Source organism: Schistocerca serialis, chromosome 10, assembly GCF_023864345.2.
Source record: "Schistocerca serialis cubense isolate TAMUIC-IGC-003099 chromosome 10, iqSchSeri2.2, whole genome shotgun sequence".
Taxonomy (NCBI): domain Eukaryota; kingdom Metazoa; phylum Arthropoda; class Insecta; order Orthoptera; family Acrididae; genus Schistocerca; species Schistocerca serialis.
Window position 1 is genome coordinate 128,954,057 of NC_064647.1, and position 18,541 is coordinate 128,972,597.

General features: G+C 44.3%; 1 protein-coding gene across 1 annotated transcript; it reads left to right on the forward strand.

Annotated features, from left to right (window-relative positions):
- Nucleotides 1-2,218: 2,218 nt before the first annotated feature.
- Nucleotides 2,219-17,963, forward strand: LOC126425322 (cuticle protein 79-like). The gene is made up of 4 exons (XM_050088304.1): nt 2,219-2,259; nt 5,152-5,571; nt 14,264-14,434; nt 17,829-17,963. The coding sequence occupies exons 1-3, from the start codon at nt 2,245-2,247 to the stop codon at nt 14,420-14,422; spliced, it is 594 nt and encodes a 197-aa protein (XP_049944261.1). The 5' UTR covers nt 2,219-2,244; the 3' UTR covers nt 14,423-14,434; nt 17,829-17,963.
- The last annotated feature ends 578 nt before the right edge of the window (nt 17,964-18,541 follow it).

Here is an 18,541-nt window from a genome sequence, read left to right on the forward strand (position 1 = left end):
TTTCCGCCACATTTCTAGAGAGGGTTTCGTTGTGGATCCTGCATCTCGCATTGAAAGCCGCACCAAATTTCGAGCCTCAGTAAAACTTCGACAATCTTGGAGATTTTGCGTTCGTCTAAATTATACTTACCTTTTTCGGTGCTCCTGCAGCAGCTTTCTGTCGTGTTTTGTGTACCATGGGGGGTCAGTTCCGTCTCTTATTAATTTATTTGGTATCGATCTCTCGAGTGCTGTTGATACTATTTCTTTGAACTTAAGCCACAATCGTCTTTACTTATGTAGGTTGGAAGGATTGGAGGCTGTCTCTTAGAAAGACGTCAACAGAATGTTTAGTTGCTTTTATAAAGAGATATATGTCGCGTTTAGTTTTGCTGAATTTCTTTGTTACTGAGTTGAGCCTCGCTATGACCATGTGTTCACTAATCCTTGTATCCGTCGTGATGCTCAGGTTTATTTGTGGCTAAGAGGTCAAGTGTGTTTTCGTAACCATGTACAATTTGAATGGCCTCGTGAACTAATTAATCAAAAAATAGCATTTAGCACAATTACGGAAGTTATTTTCTATCTACAATAGGTCCTGAAAATGTATTTTTTTCGACATACGGGAGGTAGACTGAAGTCACTGCCAACTATAATTGTATGAGTAGCGTACCTATTTGTGATGAGACTCAAGTTGAACTGTTCAGCAACTGTTTCATCTGAGACCGGGGGTCGGTAAATGGAGCCAGTTATTAATTTATTCCGGTTGTCGAATATAGCCATACTAAGTCACAGGAACTATCTGCTTCAATGTCGCTTGTGAGCTGGAACACACATTTATTTTTCCTTAAGGTGTGCTTCTTGTTTCTGTTGTAGTGCAGATAATTACAATTACGGCTTTTCCCCCCAAAACATAGGATGCTTCCTCTGTGACCCTGTAAATACCAGAGCTAAACAATGTAGAACAACAACGTACGTTACAAGCTTAGCATTCTGTATTACTTCATTTCCTTATTTCTAACATTTTAAAATTGTACATCGACTTTAGATGTTCTTATCTCTATTTGGTGAACGTATTTCCAGTCATGTTTTGAACATTGTCCCGCTACACTTTATTAACTAATGTCTCGCCGGAATGGATATCGCATTTTAGAGAGTAAATTAATATCGAGTATGTCGTTCTTCTTTTCACACATTGACATAGCCATTTCTTCCTTCCTTATTTTCTTTTGGACATGCAGTTGCAGTAATTAAAGTAGGAACAAATGCAGTGATCAAAAAGAAATGATTAGTGTACATTCGCATTCTCTCTACATCGTCCCTTTCTTGTTGCTCTCATGTCGATGGTCTGTTTTTATCGCAATCAGTAAGCGTGAAAGGAAGCTACCGTACAGACAGAGGGATCTATATTTATTCTTGGCAGAACTATTTACATAGTGACATAACGGTCGGTATTGCTTTCGTTTCCCAAAAGATATAAATATTTCGGTTTCGGAAAAGAAGCTCTGTATTTGGCCAAGATGTCGAAGAAGAAGGTCCCTTACGCACTGGTTGTATCGAGTAAGATGTGGAGACGGCGGTTTGAAAGCGGACAGAAGAAGTACGAGGAAGGGCGTCCCTTACCTGAGGGATCGCTACTCAAGCTACCTGGCGAAGGGGCAAGTGTGGCAAATGTCCACGGTGGCAAATGTCCACCGTGGTAAATGTCCGGCGTGGCAAATGTCCGGCATTCATTTTAGAGCCCATGTTTACTGCACTGTTTTGCTTCGATTGATCGTTCCTGTCATTTCCCTGAATGTTGGTTACTCCTCCTAGCACACCCTGTATACATGTTCAGTCGTGTAGTCCCTCTTTGCTTCCTCGATCACCAACTCTACTTCTACCCTCCCCAACGACTCAATCCTTGTTGCCTCTCACCGCGAGTCCCGCATAGTGTAAACGCACCTCTGCGGAACGCTAGACAGGTGCGCTCACGTAACCGTCTGACGAGTAGACGGGTAAGGCAGTGTCGTCGAGTGCAGGGGAACGGAAAAAAAGGAGAAAACAGACGGACTGGTCCCAGAGCGGTGCCGTTTGGAAGCTGACTGCCGCTCGCGGGTGGTTTGCGGGGAGCGGTGTTAATTGGGCATGTGGGGCACGGGCGAGGGTGCAACCTGGAGGGGTACTGCAGGCCGCGCCCTGTGGCTCCAGCTATAAGTAGGGCTCGGCGCGCCACCGCAGTATCAGTCCCACAGCGTCCTCCAGCAGCACTCGAGCGTCCAGACCATGAAGATCTTTATCGTAAGTATGCACTACACTGTACAGCCTAGGGCTTCCGTGCACACAGAGGGTAGCCAATAGTCCAGCCGCCGCCATGTTTTTACCACAATGCACACGGGATGCACTGTTACGTAGGATCGCAAGATAAAATGCAATCACCTGTCAGCTGTTACGAGGCACAGTCATCCCATTCAGGACAGTCTTTTCAGGATACGGAACTTGTGGGCAATTTCAGTGGGCGTTAAATTGTAAGATACAGGGCTTACTGCATTGTTAAAAACTGCAGTACTGTTTAATAACAACCGTTACATACCATTCGACACTTGTTGTAGCGCTGTTGATAAAATATCAGTATATCGATATTTTTTCTAAAAGATGGACATATACTAGCGATACTTCTTGATACCAAACCGGCAATATCGAATGCCGATATTTTTGTTTTATATACATTTTTCCATAATTTTGGAAAATTTTTGAAGTTGTTCTTTTGAAATTTTACTTTCACTGTGCGAAGGAGTCTTACAATTTTTTTGAGTTTTCATGTCCAGTCCTTCTCTTTCTTTGATGCAGTTATATGCGACACAAAAGAAGAAGTCCTACTGTACTTGAGGGGGGTGGAGGGTGGGATGATTCGAATAACAAGATTTCCGATGTGAAGAATGAGCACACCAGAGGCATTAAAATTTTTTTTTAGCCCAACGAGTGTGTCATTTCTTCACATCCACTTTCTTCAAAAAAGATTGAAACTGCAACGTTTAGATTCAGCGCGCAATTTTGACAGTACAACTGCTAGGTGCTGACTTTTGCAGAAATGAAAACACAGTGAAGTCAGCATGAAGGGTTTCGGAAAAATACGATACGTGACGAAGCTGTCAGCCACCTTTTATTGCGCCACTTACCTGCAATTACCATTGTTAGCAAAGTGGTTATAGCCGAACTTGAAAGTGCATCGCTTTCCTTTCAATTCTTGATCTAAGAGGGACAGGCAGGCTACTAGCTTGTTGATTTACAGAATATCTAATAATAAATCAGTACTTAAATGTACAGCTCTAAAGCCGGCACTATCTTTACGATGTGAACGTGGTGACCATGAAATATTATACCTTAGCCCATCCACTTACCTGGAAAGAGGACACCCAGTTTAGATGAAACACTTACGCCAAGTGATAAATAATAGTCTTACTGGGAAGATCTGTAACATATTCTTTAGGAAAACTAAGTTGCACAGTTGGAGATGAACACACTTATTACGCTGCGATTTCAGTGTAGACATCTTTTTAGTTCAAAGATGACCCAGCTTCAACAGTCTTCTGCTGCCATCATTAGATCTTATGGAACTTGTTACGTGATGTAACATGGAAATATTGTAACAAGTCCCATAATATCAGATGGCAGCAAAAGCCTGTTGAAACCGGTCATCTTGGAACAATGAAAGTGTGTACACTGCTATTGCGGTGAATGAAGTTTGTTCATTTGGAACCATACCATAGCACAACATGTGAAACTTGCACAACTGTCGCAGACTTAAGCCCTTCAAGCCAAAACACACAGTGACCACACTAGGGACAGGTAGGGGCAGCCATCTTTGCTGCAACTGTAGTTGCATCTACATCTAAATACGTACTCCGCAATCCACCATACCGTAATGGCGGAGGGTACCTCGTACCACAACTAGCATCTTCTCTCCCTGTTCGACTCCCAAACAGAACGAGGGATAAATGACTGCCTATATGCCTCTGTACGAGCCCTAATCTCTCTTGTCTTTGTGGTCTTTCCGCGAAATATAAGTTGACGGCAGTAAAATTGTACTGCAGTCAGCCTCAAAAGCTGGTTCTCTAAATTTCCTCATTAGCAATTCACCGAAGACGACTATCCTACTTCCCCACAATTGCCATTACATGCTTGTCCCACTTCATATCGCTCTGCAATGTTACGCCCAAATATTTAATCGACGCGACTGTGCCAAGCGCTACACTACTAAAGGAGTATTCAAACATTACAGGAATCTTTATGCTATTCATCTGCATTAATTTACATTTATTATAATTAGAGTTAGCTGCCATTCTTTACACCAATCACAAATCCTGTCCAAGTCATCTTGTATCCTCAACAGTCACTCAACGACGACACCTTCAAAATGGTTCAAGTGGCTCTGAGCACTATGGGACTGAACTTCTGAGGTCATCAGTCCCCTAGAAATTAGACTTACTTAAACCTAACTAACCTAAGGACATCACACACATCCATGCCCGAGGCAGGATTCGAACCTGCGACCGTAGCGGTCGCGCGTTTCCAGACTGTAGCGCCTAGAGCCGCTCGGCCACTTCGGCCGGCGACGACACCTTCCCGTACACCACAGCATCATCAGCAAACAGACGCACACTGCTATCCACTCTATCCAAAAGGTCATTTATGTAGATAGAAAGCCGGCCGAAGTGGCCGTGCGGTTAAAGGCGCTGCAGTCTGGAACCGCAAGTCCGCTACGGTCGCAGGTTCGAATCCTGGCTCGGGCCTGGATGTTTGTGATGTCCTTAGGTTAGTTAGGTTTAACTAGTTCTAAGTTCTAGGGGACTAATGACCTCAGCAGTCGAGTCCCATAGTGCTCAGAGCCATTTGAACCATTTTTTTGTAGATAGAAAACAACAGCGGACCTACCACACTTCCCTGGGGCACTCCAGATGATACCCTCACCTCCGATGAACACTCACCATCGAGGACAACGTACTGGGTTCTATTACTTAAGAAGTCTTCGAGCCACTCACATATTTGGGAATCAAAGCGCTTGACATGGCGTGATTTTGAACTAGCATACCACGTGTGGGTGCTACTTGGAACCTAGCCCTGTCGAGGAAATGTTTGCAGTAAGACCCGCCATGCTCTGGGTTTCCTGACACTGTGGTGTCCTGATTGCAGCTGACCGTCGCCCTAGTGGCTGCCGCCCATTGTGGCCCAGTACCAGAGCCTAAAGCCAAGGCCGCCCCAGGCTACTTGGGAGGCTTCGGAGGAGGTCTGGGAGGCTACGGAGGCGGCTTCGGTGGTGGCTTCGGTGGCGGATTTGGCGGTGGCGCCTTGGGAGGCGGATTTGGCGGCCTGGGCTTTGCCGGCCCCGCCATCGCCGCCGCCCCCGCCATAGCCGCCGCCCCCGCCATCGGCATCGCCGCCGCTCCAGCCACTGTGGTGCGCACCCGCGTGGTGCCCGGACCGACGCAGCTGGTGCAGCCGCCTCCAGTGCTGCAGAGGCAGGTGATCCAGCCTCCCCCCATCGTGCAGACCCGCCTCATCCAGCCCCCTGCCCAACTCGTCCAGGGACCTCCCCAGGTCATTCACGAGCAGGTGCGTGGTCAGCAGTGAACTTTCTTATATCCACTGTTGTTGTTTTTGTTGTTGTGGTCTTCAGTCCTGAGACTGGTTTGATGCAGCTCTCCATGCTACTCTATCCTGTGCAAGCTTCGTCACCTCCCAGTACTTACTGCACCCTACATCCTTCTGAATCTGTTTAGCGTATTCATCTCTTGGTCTCCCTCTACGATTTTTAACCTCCACACTGCCCTCCAATAGTAAATTGATGATCCCTTGATGTCTCAGAACATGTCCTACCAACCAATCTCTTCTTCTACTCAAGTTGTGCCACAAACTTCTCTTCTCCCCAATCCTATTCAATAACTCTTCATTAGTGATATGATCTTGCCATCTAATCTTCAGCATTCTTCTGTAGCACCACATATCGAAAGCTTCTATTCTCTTCTTGTCCAAACTAGTTATCGTCCATGTTTCACTTCCATACATGGCTACGCTCCATACAAATACTTTCAGAAACGACTTCCTGACACTTAAATCTATACTTGATGTTAACAAATTTCTCTTCTTCAGAAACGCTTTCCTTGCCATTGCCAGTCTACATTTTATATCGTCTCTACCTCGACCATCATCAGTTATTTTGCTCCCCAAATAGCAAAACTCCTTTACTACTTTGTCTCATTTCCTAATCTAATTCCCTCAGCATCACCCGACTTAATTCGACTACATTCCATTACCCTCGTTATGCTTTTGTTGATGTTCATCTTATATCCTCGTTTCAAGACACTGTCCATTCCGTTCAGCTGCTCTTCCAAGTCCTTTGCTGTCTCTGACAGAATTACAATGTCATCGGCGAACCTCAAAGTTTTTATTTCTTCTTCATGGATTTTAATACCTACTCCGTATTATTCTTCTGTTTCCTTTACTGCTTGGTCAATGTACAGATTGAGTAACATTGGAGAGAGGATCCACTAGCACATCCATAATATTACACTTTATATTTTTGTGTTGTTATGCCATATATTACTCTCATCGTCCCGTGATAGTCCCACTGGACATTTGAACTCCGCAGCTGGGATCATCTGGACAATGAAAACGAAATTATTGTACAGCATTATTGGCCTGTAGATATCGTCTGGGGTTGTTTGGCCTTTCTAGTGGACACCACTTAGGTGACTTGTACGTCGACGAAGATGAGATAAAATGATTAGAAGTACACAAACACCCAGTCCCCAAGTGAAGAAAATCTGTGATGCTGGGAATCGAACCAGGGGTCCATGATCTAGCAGCATGGATATTAACCACTAAACAAAGCGCTGTAGACATGTGGATATTGATTGTGGGTTGTAGCGTGCGGGAAGTAGTGAAGGTGTAGTGAAAAAGAAGAAGGAGGAGGAGGAGAACGAGTAAGAAACAAGGAGGAGAAGGAAGCGAAAGAGGAGAATAAGAAGAGGGACATGGCTTACAGCCCAAGAGAAGCTACAGGTCTCTATTTGCGGTAGCAAACGGCTACGAAATCTACGAGAATGATATCGAATTCTAATCTGACGATGGTTACATGCCTGATCGCCGAAATATTGTGCCCGTTGGACGCTATGGACTGGCAGTACACCCGTGGACTGTTCGAGCGGGATTCTAATCTGTTTCACAGTTGACTTCTTACACGGTGACTACAGTAACAGCCAATTACATGACTTGTATTACACTTCAGGCGCTCATCATGCAAACATCTAGGAATAACAGTAAAAGGCAATATGAAAAGCCATTGACGCATAATATCAGCTGCAGGGAAAGAGGAAGGAAGGTTTAGATGCGTAGGAAAGGTTCTGTTAAAGTGGGATGCATCTGTAAGCGAAACCGCATACAAGACGCCAGTCGGACGAGTTCTAAAGAACTGCTCCAGCATTTGGGGTCCTTATCAAATGTTTCAGGGGCTCAATCATAAGGTTCCAGATTGGGACTCCAAACGTCTAAGGGTTGGGCCTCTGTCAGTTCAAGCGTTGATAACTGTCACTTCTCACTTGTTTGACTTGTGAAAATGTTTGTTAAAGTGAAAAATGCCGAGTTATACAGTGATTTGGAAACCATCTTTCACTGTATATTTCCCGATAGCCACCTGAGACAGTCAATTCAAAGTCTGGAGGAAGGCAACAGCCCACCATCGTTGTTAGGAGCACGGCTAATAATGCGCTGCGGTGTTAAATCCCATGTGCGGGCTGATGGCAGCTTCACTCTTTTCTTATCCGACTGTAGACACTGGTAATTCCAGTAATACTGTATGGCTATCTGTTATGGAACACTCGAAAACAAGACCTTAACCGAATGTTTATATTTGAGAGAAACGTCTTCAGGAAAATATGTGGATCAGTCTGGGATCCGAGTATTGGAGAATGGAGGGAGTGCCCCAGTGCAGAAGAGCTTTTCAAGATGCTTCACATCGTTTTATGAAAAGCAAAAGACCCGAATGGGCTGGAAATGTAGTGAGAATGGAAGAAACGAGATGGCCCAAAATTTCAATGGCGCGGTTCGCATCAGGTATCAGACTGTGGGAAGACGGAGGAGGAGAAGGACAGATGGAGTAAGGCAAGATGTATAGCAGCTTGGAATCTTGAAGAACTGGACACAGAAGCAGACGGAGAGCCTTAACTCTGACGCCATGCTGTCCTCTGAGGCATCACATAAGATAAAGTAAGGTACTGAATGAATTCAGATGCTCACGCTAAGACCCCTACAGCTAGGATCAGTACAATTCACGGGAAAAAATAACAAAGATGCTTGACGAATTGTTTTGATGAACTTCTGTTGGACTACTTTTGAGAAACCATTATTGGAGAATGACATATCCGCTGCCATCACTGTATAACTTGGCAAGGACCACAGGAACATGATGAATGTGGTCAGGATACATACCATGGTATACGGATCACCATTTTTCTTTCGTTCATTCCCTCTTATGCTCTTAGGCCCACTCCTGTTCGTTACATATGTGAATTACCTTCCACTTAACATCCAACACACAAAATTGCCAATTTTTGCATGCGATACTGGTGTTATAATAATTTCATTACAGAGACAGCAAAAGAAGAGATTATAAATAACGTTTTCCAAAGGATTACTCAGTGGTTCATTGAAATGCACTCTCCCTAAATTTTGAAAAACCCACTACTTTCAGTTCTGTACAACAAATAGAGCCATACCAATTTATCTAGCACAGGAGCCGGAGTCAGCAAACAGGGTACAACGCTCCAAATACTTAGGTGCACTTACTGAACTTGAACTTGAACTGTAAAAAGCACGTTACAGAGCGTCACAAACAATTAAGCTCAGCTAATTTTGCTCTTCATATAACTGCTAAACTTGGAAAGAAACGTATCAACTTCCTGACATATTTTGCCCATTTTCGCTCAATAAGTTTTCTGGGGTAACTCATCACTTAGAAAGAAACCACTGACTGCACAAAAGCGAATAGTAAGAATAATATGTGGTGTTCACCCACGGAAGTCATGTAGGTAGCTGTTCAAGGAGTTAGTATTTTGAATGCGCCGTTACAGTACGTATTTTTGCTAATGAAATTCGTCCTAAATGATCAGTTGCAATTTGAAGAGAACAGTGATGTCCGCACCCACAACACCAGACCAATTATGAAAGCTGACAGTTGCTCAGAAAGGAGTACAGTGTGAAGTAACAAAAATTTTTGATCGTTTTCCCAATAACATATAAGTTTTAAAATTTTTAAAATCGTTTCTCCTACAGAAACCACTTCTAATCCATTGATGAATTTATATTTAAAAACAGGTAGCCAGTTAAAAAAATTAGCTTTAGTTTTGCATGAGTAAGACTAAAAAAGTAATGTGTTCATTAATATTAAAATCCCGTAACTGACTTGTTCCATATCATTTCGATAAAAGAATCGTAAAATGATCTATGGAACATGCAACTAGCTAACTAGCTGGGGAATGAAACATGACGGTAAACCTCTACACCTCCTTCATCTAAATCATACTCCGCAAGCCACCTAATATTGAGTGGTGGAGGGTACTTTCTGTACCACTACCTTATCCCTCCAACCCTGTTCCACTCGCGAATATTGCGTGGGAAAATGACTGTCGGTAAGCCTCTATACTGGCTCTAATTTCTCGAATTTTCTCCTCGTGGTCAGTACGAGAGATGTATGTGGGAGGAAGTAATATGTTGTCCGACTCGTCCTGAAAAGTGCTGTCCGGAAATTTCAAAAGTAAATCTCTCCGTGTTGCACAACGTCTTTCTTGTAACGTCTGCCGGCGGAGTTTGTTTAGTATCCCCGTAACGCACTCTCGCCAGCTAAACGATCGCGTGACGAAACGCGCCGCTCTTTGTTGGATCTTCATTGTCTCCTCTATCAATCCTGCTAAGTTCCCTCCCGCAGCTACTGAAACTGTAACTTGTGGAGTATACACTATGTGATAAAAAGTATCCGGATACGCAGAGAAACATGTTGTTGTTGTGGTCTTCAGTCCTGGGACTGGTTTGATGCAGCTCTCCATGCTACTCTATCCTGTGCAAGCTTCTTCATCTCCCAGTACGTACTGCACCCTACATCCTTCTGAATCTGCTTAGTATATTCATCTCTTGGTCTCCCCCTACGGCTTTTACCCTCCACGCAGCCCTCCAATACTGAATTGGTGATCCCGTGATGCCTCAGAACATGTCCTACCAACCGATCCCTTCTTCTGGTCAAGTTGTGCCACAAACTTCTCTTCTCCCCAATCCTATTCAATACTTCCTCATTAGTTATGTGATCTACCCATCTAATCTTCAGCATTCTTCTGCAGCACCACAATTAGAAAGCTTCTATTCTCTTCTTGTCCAAACTATTTACCGTCCATGTTTCACTTCCATACATGGCTACACTCCATACAAATACTTTCAGAAATGACTTCCTGACACTTAAATCTATACTCGATGTTAACAAATTTCTCTTCTTCAGAAACGCTATTCTTGCTATTGCCAGTCTACATTTTATATCCTCTCTACTTCGACCATCATCAGTTATTTTGCTCCCCAAATAGCAAAACTCCTTTACTACTTTAAGTGTCTCATTTCCTAATCTAATACCCTCAACATCACCCGACTTAATTCGACCACATTCCATTATCCTCGTTTTGCTTTTGTTGATGTTCATCTTATATCCTCCGTTCAAGACACCATCCATTCCGTTCAACTGTTCTTCCAAGTCCTTTGCTGTCTCTGACAGAATTACAATGTCACCGGCGAACCTCAAAGTTTTTATTTCTTCTTCATGGATTTTAATACCTACTCCGAATTTTTCTTTTGTTTCCTTTACTGCTTGCTCAATATACAGATTGAATAACATTGGGGAGAGGCTACAACCCTGTCTCACTCCCTTCCCAACCACTGCTTCCCTTTCAATGCCCTCGACTCTTATAACTGCCATCTGGTTTCTGTACAAATTGTAAATAGCCTTTCGCTCCCTGTATTTTACCCCTGCCACCTTTAGAATTTGAAAGAGAGTATTCCAGTCAACATTGTCAAAAGCTTTCTCTAAGGCTACAAATGCTAGAAATGTAGGTTTGCCTTTCCTTAATCTTTCTTCTAAGATAAGTCGTAAGGTCAATATTACCTCACGTGTTCCAGTATTTCTACGGAATCCAAACTGATCTTCCCCGAGGTCGGCTTCTACTAGTTTTTCCATTCGTCTGTAAAGAATTCGTGTTAGTATTTTGCAGCTGTGGCTTATTAAACTGATTGTTCGGTAATTTTCACATCTGTCAACACCTGCTTTCTTTGGGATTGGAATTATTATATTCTTCTTGAAGTCTGATGGTATTTTGCCTTTTTCATACATCTTGCTCACCAGATGGTAGAGTTTTGTCAGGACTGGCTCTCCCAAGGCCGTCAGTAGTTCCAATGGAATGTTGTCTACTCCGGGGGCCTTGTTTCGACTCAGGTCTTCCAGTGCTCTGTCAAACTCTTCACGCAGTATCGTATCTCCCATTTCCTCTTCATCTACATCCTCTTCCATTTCCATAATATTGTCCTCAAGTACATCGCCCTTGTATAGACCCTCTATATACTCCATCCATCTTTCTGCTTTCCCTTCTTTGCTTAGAACTGGGTTTCCATCTGAGCTCTTGATGTTCATACAAGTTGTTCTCTTATCTCCAAAGGTTTCTTTAAATTTCCTGTAGGCAGTATCTATCCTACCCCTAGTGAGATAAGCCTCTACATCCTTACAATTGTCCTCTAGCCATCCCTGCTTAGCCATTTTGCACTTCCTGTCGATCTCATTTTTGAGACGTTTGTATTCCTTTTTGCCTGCTTCATTTACTGCATTTTTATACTTTCTCTTTTCATCAATCAAATTCAATATTTCTTCTGTTACCCACGCATTTCTAGTAGCCCTCGTCTTTTTACCTACTTGATCCTCTGCTGCCTTCACTACTTCATCCCTCAAAGCTACCCATTCTTCTTCTACTGTATTTCTTTCCGCCATTCCTGTCAATTGTTCCCTTATGCTCTCCCTGAAATTCTGTACAACCTCTGGTTCTTTCTGTTTATCCAGGTCCAATCTCCTTAAATTCCCACCTTTTTGCAGTTTCTTCAGTTTTAATCTACAGGTCATAACCAATAGATTCTGGTCACTGTCCACATCTGCCCCTGGAAATGTCTTACAATTTAAAACCTGGTTCCTAAATCTCTGTCTTACCATTATGTAATCTATCTGATACCTTTTAGTATCTCCAGGGTTTTTCCATGTATACAACCTTCTATCATGATTCTTAAACCAAGTATTAGCTATGATTAAGTTGTGTTCTGTGCAAAATTCTACCAGGCGGCTTCCCCTTTCATTTCTTAGCCCCAATCCACATTCACCTACTACGTTCTCTCCCTTTTCCTACACTCGAATTCCAGTCACCCATGACTATTAAATTTTCGTCTCCCTTCACTATCTGAATAATTTCTTTTATTTCATCATACATTTCTTCAATTTATTCGTCATCTGGAGAGCTAGTTGGCATATAAATTTGTACTACTGTAGTAGGTGTGGGCTTCGTATCTATCTTGGCCACAATAATGCGTTCATTATGCTGTTTGTAGTAGCTTACCCGCATTCCTATTTTCGTATTCATTATTAAAGCTACTCCTGCATTACCCCTATTTGACTTTGCGTTTATAACCCTGTAATCACCTGACCAGAGGTCTTGTTCCTCCTGCCACCGAACTTCACTAATTTCCACTATATCTAACTTTAACCTATCCATTTCCCTTTTTAAATTTTCTAACCTACCTGCCCGATTAAGGGATCTGACATTCCACGCTCCGATCCGTAGAACGCCAGTTTTCTTTCTCCTGATAACGACATCCTTTTGAGTAGTCCCCGCCCGGAGATCCGAATTGGGGACTATTTTACCCCCGGAATATTTTCCCCAAGAGGACGCCATCATCATTTAATCATACAGTAAAGCTGCATGCCCTCGGGAAAAATTACGGCCGTAGTTTCCCCTTGCTTTCAGCCGTTCGCAGTACCAGCACAGCAAGGCCGTTTTGGTTATTGTTACAAGGCCAGATCAGTCAATAATCCAGACTGTTGCCCTTGCAACTACTGAAAAGGCTGCTGCCCCTCTTCAGGAAACACGTTTCTCTGGCCTCTCAACAGATACCCCTCCGTTGTGGTTGCACCTACGGTACGGCTATCTATATCGCTGAGGCACGCAAGCCTCCCCACCAACGGCAAGGTCCATGGTTCATGGTTCATGTTTTCATATTAGGTGCCTTGTGTGCCACCTACTGCCACGTACTCGATATCAGCCACCTCAGTAGTCGTTGGACATCGAGAGAGAGCAGAATGGGGCGCTCCACAGAACTCATGGGCTTGGAACGTGGTCAGGTGATTGCGTGTCACTTGTGTCATGCGTCTGTACGCGAGAGTTACACACTCCTAAACATCCCTAGGTCCACTGTTGCCGTTGTGATAGTGAAATGGAAACTTGGAGGGATACGTACAGCACAAAATTGTACACGCCGACCTCGTCTGACACAGACCGCCGACAGTTGAAGAGCATCGTAATGTGTAATAGTCAGACATCTATCCAGGCCACCACACAGAAATTCCAAACTGCATCAGGATCCACTGCAAGTACTATGGCAGTTAGGCAAGAGGTGAGAAAGCTTGGATTTCATGGACGAGCAGCTACTCATAAGGCACACATCACGCCGGTAAAGACCAAACGACGCCTCGCTTGGTGCAAGGAGAGTAAATATTGAAGGATTGAACAGTGGAAGAAGGTTGTGTGGAGTGACGAATCACGGTACACAATGTGGCGATCAGATGGCAGGATTTGGGTATGGCCAATGCCCAGTAAACGTCATCTGCCAGCGTGTGTAGTGCGAACAGAAAAATTCGGAGGCGGTGGTGTTATGTTGTGGTCGTGTTCGTCATGGAGGGGGCTTGCACTCCTTGTTGTTTTGCGTGGCACTGTCACAGCACAGCGAGAGTGGAAGCTGTCATCAAGACTAAGCGTGGGCCAACATCATATCGAATTCTAGCATTAGCGACGGAGGGCACCACGAACGTGTAAGCCATTTTCAGCCAGGTGTCCGGAAAATATAAAACAGAGCTGTCAAACAGCCTGGCATATTTATCTAGACTCTGCAGTCCACAATGCATAACATATGTCAACAATGCTAGCTTAGCGCAGGGGCCTCAACACCTGTCGCCGTGTTGCAGACGCCGGCGGTGATCAAGACGGCGGTGCCCGCAATCGCGGCCGCCCCCGCCGCCGCCGCCGCCGCCACCTCCTACTCGTCGGTCCAGGTGTCGCACCCCGCCGTCGGCATCGCCGCCGCTCCAGCTATCGGCCTGGGCTACAAGGCGCTGCTGCACTGAACATCACACGTGGTAAGACACGGTACTAGGCCGCCGATTCCCCTTGATCAGCTACTTTCCCATTTGCCTTTCTTCTGTAGACCTAAGCGTCTACCGCTCGTCGTATTTCTACATCTACATCTATCTACATCTATATCCATACTCCGCAAGCCACCTGACGGTGTGTGGCGGAGGGTACCTTGAGTACCTCTATCGGTTCTCCCTTCTATTCCAGTCTCGTATTGTTCGTGGAAAGAAGGACTGTCGCTATGCTTCTGTGTGGGCTCTGATCTCTCTGATTTTATCCTCATGGTCTCTTCGCGAGATATACGTAGGAGGGAGCAATATACTGCTTGACTCTTCGGTGAAGCTATGTTCTCGAAACTTCAACAAAAGCCCGTACCGAGCTACTGATCGTCTCTCCTGCAGAGTCCACTGCAGTTTATCTATCATCTCCTTAACGCTTTCGCGATTACTAAATGATCCTGTAACGAAGCGCGCTGCACTCTGTTGGATCTTCTCTAACTCTTCTATCAACCCTATCTGGTACGGATCCCACACTGATGAGCAGTATTCAAGCAGTGGGCGAACAACCGTACTGTAACCAACTTCCTTTGTTTTCGGATTGCATTTCTTTAGAATTCTTCCAATGAATCTCAGTCTGGCATCTGCTTTACCACCGATCAACTTTATATGATCATTCCACTTTAAATCACTCCTAATGCGTACTCCCAGATAATTTATGCAATTAACTGCTTCCAGTTGTTGACCTGCTATATTGCAGCTAAATGATAAGGTATCTATCTTTCTATGTATTCGCAGCATATTACACTTGTCTACATTGAGATTCAATTGCCATTCGCTGCACCATGCGTCAATTCGCTGCAGATCCTCTTCCATTTCAGTACAATTTTCCATTGTTACAACCTCTCGATATGCCACAGCATCATCCGCAATAAGCCTCAGTGAACTTCCGATGTCATCCACAAGGAGATTTATGTATTTGAGAGGTAGGTGGGTTTATCTAGGAAAATAAATGGTCATGGTAAAGTATCTGGCCCGATAAAGGAAGAGAGCCGATCACTCAACTGTGCAGTGTGATCGAAGAGTACCAGATGAAATTCTGAAGGTGGAAGAGTGGTATGAAGGGAGAGGGGTGGGGTCGGGGAATGGCATACAGTTCTAGGTCATAAGTCTTAACGCGGCCTTCTGGGATAAATTCCAGCATTTCTGGAATGTATTGTGAAGAGAGGGTTATGACGCTATTCATGATAATCCAGCCATCGGATGCAAACATTAAGCTCTACAGCATCCTATGTGAGATGCTCAAGATTTAGATAAACACAGCAAAGAAAGTTTTGCATCACCCGGTTCCTTCAACTCCTGAAGATAGACGTTAACTGCGGATACTTTATCACAGACAAAGTCCCTTTGGCTGCTCAGAGACGCCACTAAAACCGCCCAAAGATGTAAACAACCACGCATGAGCAGCGCCTATTACACCGAGAGGGTCCGACAGCCGATCAGTTCGTCATTTCACCAGGAAGGAGGTAAACGGCTCGTGTTGTCTATACTTCAACCGTGCCTAGATGGTCAATACCGCGGTTCGATCGCGCCAGCATTGTTACTTTGGGCCAGGAAGGGCTCTCAACAACGAAAGTGTCCAGGCTTCTCGGAGTGAACCAAAGCGAAGTTTTTTTTTTGATATGGAGGAGATACAGAAAGACAGGAACAGTCGATGACATGCCTCGCTCAGGCCGTCCAAGGGCTAGTACTTGAGTGGATGACCGCTACCTACGGACTATGGCTCTGAGGAACCCTCACAGCAATGCCACCGTGTTGAATAATGCTTTTCGTGCAGCCACAGGACGTCGTGTTACGACTCAAACTGTGCGTAATAGGCTGCATGATGCGTAACTTCACTCCCGACGTCCATGGCGAGGTCCGTCTTTGCAACCACGACACCATGCTGGGCGGTACAGATGGACCCAAAAACATGCCGAATGGACCGCTCAGGATTTGCATCACGTTCTCTTCACCGATGACTGTCGCATATGCCGTTAACCAGACAATCGTCGGAGACGTGTTGGGAGGCAACCCGGTCAGGCTGAACGCCTTAGACACACTGTCCAACGAATGCAGCAAGGTGGAGGTTCCGTTATGTTTTTTGGGTGGAATTATGTGGGGCCGACATACGCCGCTGGTGGCGGAGAACCTCGTCGTTGAGAGACTGTAGAAGGGTACAGGGTGAGTTGGAGTGTATTTCTATTTGGTCTGATGAATGGTAGGTTTCTCTAAATGAGGAAAAATTTACTGAAGATAACTAGCAATAAAGTCCTGTGATGTGCGAATACGGTATTAGTGGAGTGCAGCTTGACAGAATTACGTCGATTAAATATACAGGTGGAAAGCTGAGAAAGGACATTGAAGTGAATGTGCATATGAGGTCAGTTGTTGGGAAGACATATGGTCGACTTCGGCTTATTGAGAAAATTGTAGAAAAGTGTAGCTTATCTACAAAGGAGACGTATGTAGACCACTTGATTGATCCCATTCTCCAGTACCACTCAGGTGTTTGGGGTTCAGAGCAGGTCAGTTTGAAGGAAGGCATCGAGGCAGTTCAGAAAGATGCTGCTAGGTTTGTTACCCGTGGATCCGATCAACATCCGAGTATTACGGAAACGCTGCCTGAACTCAGACGGAAATTCCTGGAGGCAAGAGGGCTTTCTTTTCGCGAAGCACTATTGAGAAAATTTGGAAAACCGGCATTTTCGACTGATGACAGAACGATTCTAATGCCACCGAAGCACATTTCGCGTAAGGACCAGGAAGATAAGAGGGGAATTAGGGTTGGTACCGAAGCGTACAGACACTCGTTTCTCCGTAACTCCATCTGCGAGGGGAACAAGGAAGGAAATGGCTAACAGCGGTGCAAGGTACTTTCAACCGTACAACCTATGGTAGCTTCCGGAGTATATAGATGCAGATGTACGAGTGCTTGTACTCTCAGACACCACGGATGCTAAATAGGAATGAATAACGCAAGGCCGCTTCTTCAGTCAGCGCAACAAAGGAGATATTGTTAGCATCACTGTCATCAGATTCAGAGCATTACCTTATTTACTCGGTTAATATGGTGCAAGTTGTCCGCTGTGGCCGTGCGGTTCTAGGCGCTTCAGTCCGGAACCGCGCTGCTACTGCAGTCGCAGGTTCGAATCCTGCCTCGGGCATGGATGTATGTGATGTCCTTAGCTTAGTTAGGTGTAAGTAGTTCTAAGTTCTAGGGGACTGATGACCTCAGAAGTTAAGTCCCATAGTACTTAGAGCCAATATGTTGCAGTCGACAGTAGCAACTCATACGATCGCGTGTGTGTATGTATGTATGCCAAGATATTTTATAACTGACTCATGTTGCCTTCTGTTCCAGATGGGATGGCAGTAGCTGCTTCTTCTGCGCATCCGCCATCACAAAGATATCAACAACACTTACCTTTACGTCACTTCATCAGCTCAATGCACTTTGGACAGGCAGAAATCACGTTGTACCATAACTCTGAGTTGCATAATAAACACTGATTTGTCACAAACGATGTACTTCTTTCTTGTCCTTTTATTGACATTAATGGTTGTGTGGTACATCATAAGCAGATATTATATTTGGATGGTAAGATGAATAGACAGCAGTTTACAGTATTATTGAGTGGTTTTCTGCAATTAGTCTCAGTTTCAAAAAGACACAGCATACAAAGTTCCGCACATCAGGAGGTACCATACAAATTATAACGTAACACATGGCGAGGATATAGCAGTTAGGGTGGAAAATTCAACATTGTTATGTGTCCCTAATGGCAATAATTTAAACTTAAAAGCGAAAGCAATATTTTTTGAACTCGTAAATGAAATCAGAACATCCACATTTGCACTTCCAGTTACTGTAAATCTTGGGAAGAGAGAAATCAAACAATGGAAAGTCCATGTAGGAATATAAACATTGAAGAGAAAAAGAGGTGCATTAGCAAAATATACGTATTTTCATTCAGTTGTCTCGTGTGCAATAATTTTGTGGTGCAACTCTAAGAAAGGAAGCTTTCATTGTTCAAAGAATGTAAGAATAGTATGTGTTGTTCACATATGATCATG